The sequence below is a fragment of the Poecilia latipinna genome, unplaced genomic scaffold, assembly GCF_001443285.1.
Source record: "Poecilia latipinna isolate Pla-1442-1.1 unplaced genomic scaffold, P_latipinna-1.0 Scaffold3129, whole genome shotgun sequence".
NCBI lineage: Eukaryota > Metazoa > Chordata > Actinopteri > Cyprinodontiformes > Poeciliidae > Poecilia > Poecilia latipinna.
Window position 1 is genome coordinate 24,960 of NW_015115745.1, and position 6,101 is coordinate 31,060.

The following is a 6,101-nucleotide window of genomic DNA, read 5'->3' on the forward strand; positions in this document are numbered from 1 at the left end:
ATTCTGAGAATAATAAGAAAACCAATATAATATAATATAATATAATATAATATATAATATATTAAAATATATTATATTAAGAGCTCAGTTTGTGTCTCACCTTGCGGTTGGAGTAGCAGGGACAACGCTGCCCCCTGCAGGTCAACACTGATGGATTCTGCGTTGCTCTGCCGCACTTGCAGCCTTTCTTCTCCACAGGTTTCTTGTAGAGCGGCTTGGAGGGGCTCGGTGGGTGAGAGAGGGGGTGTGGGTGTGGTGGCGCCCTGTCGCGGGGCTGGGTGCGCGGTTTGGGGGCCCCCTGCCGGCCCTTGGCGTACGGCTTCTTGTTGGGCCCGTGGTGCTCCATGGTCTTCTTCAGGGCCTTGTTTGGGACCAGAACCGTCTTGCCGACCTTTGGGGGGCCACCGTTGGGGACCGGCGCCAGGTGGGGGTGGGGTGCGGTCGTGGGGAACCTGGGCTCGTGTTTGGCGGTGGCGGCGTGGTGCTGCGGGGCGGGGAGTGCGGGCCCCCGCAGGAGGCTGGTGATGTTGAGGGGCTGCACCTTCTCGCTGTCGCTTTCCGAGCGGGAGCGCTTGCGGTGGCAGCGCGGCGGGACGTGGGGGGCGACGGCGGAAGGCTGGGGCAACAGGTGGGGATGGGGCAGGCGGGGGCCGCTGTCCAGGACGAGGCAGGCGGGGTCGAGGCGGTGCGGCCCATTCAGGGTGGGGTAGTCGGGCTCGGCAGGGTCCGTCTCCAGAGTCCTGAGCACTTCCTCCACGCTGAGCAGCAGAGCCCCCCCGCCATGCTTCAGCTCCTCCCCAAAATGCCCGATGTCGCAGAGCCCCGCCCCACCACCGGCCGCCACGCTCACACACACCGGCAGCTCCTCCGAGAAGCCCTCCTGCTTGGCCACGCCCCCGCCCGTTTCCACGGCGACGGGCTGCAGCGAGTCCGAGCCCACCAGGCCGTTGCAGTCGTGGAGCCCGTTCACCGTGGCGCCCCGCTCCTCGTCTTTCACCTCCGTCGGTGGCGAAGCCTCGTCTGGCGCAGTCCTAGGCAGCGGTGACGACGACGACCCAGAGACGACCTCCGACTCCGGCTCGCTCTCGGCCAGCGTCAGCCCCTCCTCCAGAATGGCCTGCAGGTCCGGCGAGTCGCTGGCGGCGCTGGCGAGGTGCGGCGCCAGCGGCGACTGCGTGATGTAGAGGCAGAGCTTCCTGTAGCAGCGGACGAGCAGCGAGAGCTGGCGGTTCTCCTCAAAGCGGGCGTAGTCCTTGCACCAGCTGCAGGACGGCTTCAGCTGCATCCTCTGACCTTTGCAGCCGCGGCAGACGTAGTGCTGGCAGGACGAGTTGGTGGGAGCGATGGGGTCCTGCAGCAGGTTACCTGGGAACGACGACAGGAAAGACCTGTTACAGGAGATAGCTGCTAACTGGCGTTAGCTTTATCACCAATGCCGGCTGATGCATATTCTACACATTCCAGTCCCACCAAAATATCATTTATTTTTATTTCCATAAACGACTCATTTATTGCATTTATAATAATCTTAAATGTTCAACAAACAAATAATTCAGATTTTTGAGACAATCAACACATTATTGTATAACTGCGAAGTGGGAGGAAAACTATAGTTTTTTAAAATATTTTTTTATATAATAAGAATCTAAAAATTGTACAGCTGAATTGATCGATCACATTAATCGTAACTAATCTATTGAAATAATCGTCAATAATCGTCAACTGATTAAGTATTCGATTAATCGTTAATACAAACTGAAAAAATAACAACATACTCGAAAAAGTAATTGAAGGTGAACTATTATGCTTCCTTGAACAGGTTAGTATCGGTCTATGGTCTATACGAAAAACATTACATTTTTTGCACAAAATTACTCTTAGATAATGAGATTCAAGTCTCATCACTTCTGCCTAGTTTGAACTGCTTTCGGAATTATACAACAGTAAATCTTTGACAAGCAAAATTGGAGCCTCCTGCACAATCAACAAGAATCCAGCTGGTGGTTTCTGGATGGTGAGTCAACAACTAAACTCTTGTCTTTTCCAGCAGCCATTGTACAGCGCATATAGTGGAGAAACCAGCTTACAAACCATGCTGGAACTCAGTTTGGGTTGCTAGGCAACAGATGGAATTCCACTGGGGTTGCTAGGTAACGGGTGGAATTCCACTGGGGTTGCTATGCAACAGCACAGTGACCATTGAATGAGACTCTACTATCAGGAAGATTTTGAAACGACACCAAAAAACAGTAACTTATTGCCAAAAACCACCTGGATGATTTTAGTCAAGTGCTTTAGTTTTTTCTATCAGTATAAAAACATGCAACAAGTGAATTGTGCATACTAGCTCCCTTTAAGGTCATTTTTCAACCTTTTCCAGACCTCATCTGGATCCACAGATGAGGTCAGAGAATCTGTATTTATTTGTTCAAATGGCCTAGTCATAATTCCCATACAGAATCTATTACAAGAATAAAAAAATAAGTGTTTTTCACATTGACTGAATTCTTGTTGCATAAAATCCCAATAAACTCCATTTAAAGTTGAGCCAACAACTGGATCAAAAATGTAAACGTGTGTGAATATTTTGTGTAAGTCAGGAGGGCAGCTCATCCTGAGGAGATTCACACTTTCACAGGCTGAAGAAACAGCAGTAGGAGAATCTAAATCCTTATTTAACCTCCTGAGCGTTGCTTGGCGCGCTGCCGGACGGAGCGACAGCTGCTCTTTGAGAGGAGCTTCCTTAGCAACGCCGGCTTTTAAAGCACGCAGCTGCAGACGGGAGAAAGGAAGAAGGTCCATTCATAAGAAACAAGTGAGCACACACTCCGCCGACGCCGCCTCCCGACGACAACGTCTATATTTAACACACAGCTCAGTCGGCTTTCACACTGATGCATTATTTACAGACGCAGGTTATCTGTAAGCACTGAACGGTCAACATGGTGGAAATATTTCAGTTCTGTTATTTAGATTCTCCTCCAGTTTATTTTAATGACTGGAAGAGGTTTGATGATTGATCAGGTTCTGTCTGGGTTTTCAAAAGATACAGAAGTAAAGGACAGATAAAGAAACGGTCAACTGAAACAAGATCTCCAGCAGATTAAGGTGATTTACAAGTTATGAAAAAAACTGCTTTAAAAAGAATAAAGTTGTAATAAACACTGCAAAGATCAGCAGAAGTTTTACAGATCTTTGAAAATCAGCTGAACAAAAACAAATCAACCAGTTTTCTCTGATTTGTAACAAAAACATTTTATTTTTACTAAAAATTGATCAAAACCACAAAAATGCATTTTAAAACTGTAAGTCTTAATATCGATAATAATTATAACTATTTATTAATATTCCATAATAATCATAATAGTATACATTACTATTACAATTACTACTCTCAGATATAGTAATAAGACTATAATATTATATACTAAATTATTATATTACAGTATGCTACATATTATTATATACTATAATAATATACATTATTATTCAATAATAATATCAGCCATTATTATTACTATGGTAGTATTATGATTATTTTTAGTAGCATAATAATTATGACAATAGTAATATAAGATTTTATTATTAGTGTAATAACTATGAAATTTAAAATAATTAGCATTATTTTATTATTCTAATAATATTTTTAAGTATTTGGTTGGTTTTTACATATAACATTTATAAATAAACACAAATTCTGTTTAATATCAATTAGACAAATCAAAAACATTTATTTACACAGAAAACATATCTGTATTAAAAAAAAATCATATTTTTAAAAATAATTTAGGCAATAATTGTCTTTATTTGTTCATCTATTTGTAATAATTAAGTAGACAAAACAGTGTTCTGTTAAATAATGTAAACAAATGTTTAGTTTTATTATTTGATATGACTTGAGAAGCGGTGAACAGCAGACGTGCTGGTCTATTGAATGTAAACATCCGCAGCAGCTGCCAAAACGCCACACAGACGGGGGTGTGTCATGGTGCATTCACTGCACCTAGGAATTCAGAGCTTCAAAACTTGGACAATAGATTATTTGTGTTTCTCGTTCATATTTTTAAAAGTACAACTTCAGTGAAAGACGTGGAATAACAATTCCTGGAAAACATTCAGTTTGAGGATTAATTTTTAACCAAACTATGTAAATAAGCATAATTGATTAGCTACATTAAAAAAAAGAACAATTCTACATATGACGGAATGCTATTTTATCCAACTGCTTAACGTTTTAGCTCTGTTAAATTTATCAAAAAATATATTTCTGGCTGGAACAAATAGCAAAGCTCCAACCAATATGACACGCTCTCATGTTTCCGACAGTACCTGAATGCAGCATAAATTTAAAAGCTCGCCCCCACTGTCACATTAACTGAAGAGAGGCGGGGGTAAAAAACCTATTTTATTCCAAAAAATAAGACATTAAAGCTGTTGAAAACGAGGCAGGGGACTCACCACAGACCAGGCAGGACAGGGACTGGCGGAAAAACGGTAAAACCTTGCAGAGCTCCGCCAGCTCCCGGGGATCTCCGGGGTCGCACTGCAGCACCGAGCGGCTCGCCGACACGTAGAGAGCGGTCGCATTCACCGGGTTCATCTCAGCTGGCTGGCTCGGTCCGTTTAAGTGGATCAGTACGTTAAAAACACATGAAAAAGAAAGGGAAAAAAGAAAGAGAGGAAGGAAGCCACACAGAGATAAATTAACCCCCGATCAACTCCCGCTTTCTGTGAGGTAAAAATATTTGTCGAGGGAGTCCGGCGGCTTTGGAGAGAGCATAGATGGAGGCAGGAACCTCGGTCAGTTCTCCGTCGGTAAATCCCACATATATAACAGTCTGAGCGCAGAGAAATCCCGGTTACACATTCCCAGTCACATCCTTGGCGTGATGTCCCGGTCCGGGGGAGAAGGAGCAGCTCCTAAAAGGGCCTACCATGCACATAATGTCGGTTTATCCTCATCAGCTCCGGTTGCTTCCAAACGACATGAAAAATAAGACAGCTAAATCCGGACTGGAGCCCGTTTCCTCCACCTTTTGACGCTGCTTTCGCCCGGTTAACTCGCAGCAGCTCCGAAATTCACATCATAAAGTGCTCCGGTTTGTGATGTGCTCCGACATATGAATCCATTATCCACATGCATTTTCCTCCCGTGTTGTCCACAGCTTGTAGCGCATGATGCATTAATTAAACCCTCCAGTTGCGGTGCAGCCCCGGCGGCAGCAGGCTAGTTATTTATGGTTGTGTTATTGTTCGCAGAGATTCATGGCGGCTCGAAAACAAAACAGGCCGCTCCGGGGTTTAAATGGTCCTTTTTAGGTGAGAAGTACCGGCACCCACGGCTTAGCGAGAGGGGGCGGTGAATTGATAGATTCCTGGTATAAAAACAACAGCAGTAAAAATAATTAAAAAGCTTCGCCGGTTCTGTCGCGGCAGAGAAAAACAAGCGAGCGGAAGCACCGGGCTTTCCTGACAGCGCAAGCCGCCTGAGCTGCACCGGGAAGCCGGCTACATAAGCAGGCCGCGTCCCCGTTCACGGGATTAAAAAGATTCCTCCAGTCTCAGTGAAAATGTAACAAAGAACAGAAAAAATTGACTCCTCTCGTAACTTTTACTGGACCGTAAGAGTGTCAGAGAACACAATATTAAATTATTTTCCCCGTTGGTGTTCGTTGCTATCATTAGCCGCTGTGCTGCTTCTCCACACACAAACAAGGGGGCGCTATTGACCACATCTCGCGAGAATACACGTGAGGTGGTACATTTTACTAATATAATAATAAACGGTTAATTTTTTAAATATTTCTGTAGATCAAGTTGATGGGAGGGAAAATATGTTTCTTTTTTAAAATACGGAACATAGGGAAAAGAAAAAAAATGAATAAATAAACGTATAAAAATATTTTTTCCTACATTTTCTTCTACATTTCTGATGTAGAGGAAAAAGTATTTGGTTTTCAGATTTTAAACAAGATATTTTATTTGGAATAACTCATTTAAGCTCCAGAATTGAAAAGAGAGGAATAGAAATACATTTATAAATGAAAATGAACTGTCTTATAAGTTTGTGAAGGGTGCAAAAACAAGAAATAACATAGATA

The 6,101-nt window shown here is 43.6% G+C and overlaps 1 protein-coding gene across 1 annotated transcript; it reads right to left on the bottom strand.

Moving 5' to 3' along the window:
• Positions 1-76: 76 nt before the first annotated feature.
• On the bottom strand, positions 77-5,740 carry msl2b (MSL complex subunit 2b). The gene is made up of 2 exons (XM_015022890.1): positions 4,459-5,740; positions 77-1,365 (listed from the first exon to the last, which is right to left on the bottom strand). The coding sequence occupies exons 1-2, from the start codon at positions 4,598-4,600 to the stop codon at positions 77-79; spliced, it is 1,431 nt and encodes a 476-aa protein (XP_014878376.1). The 5' UTR covers positions 4,601-5,740.
• Between the last annotated feature and the right edge of the window lie 361 nt (positions 5,741-6,101).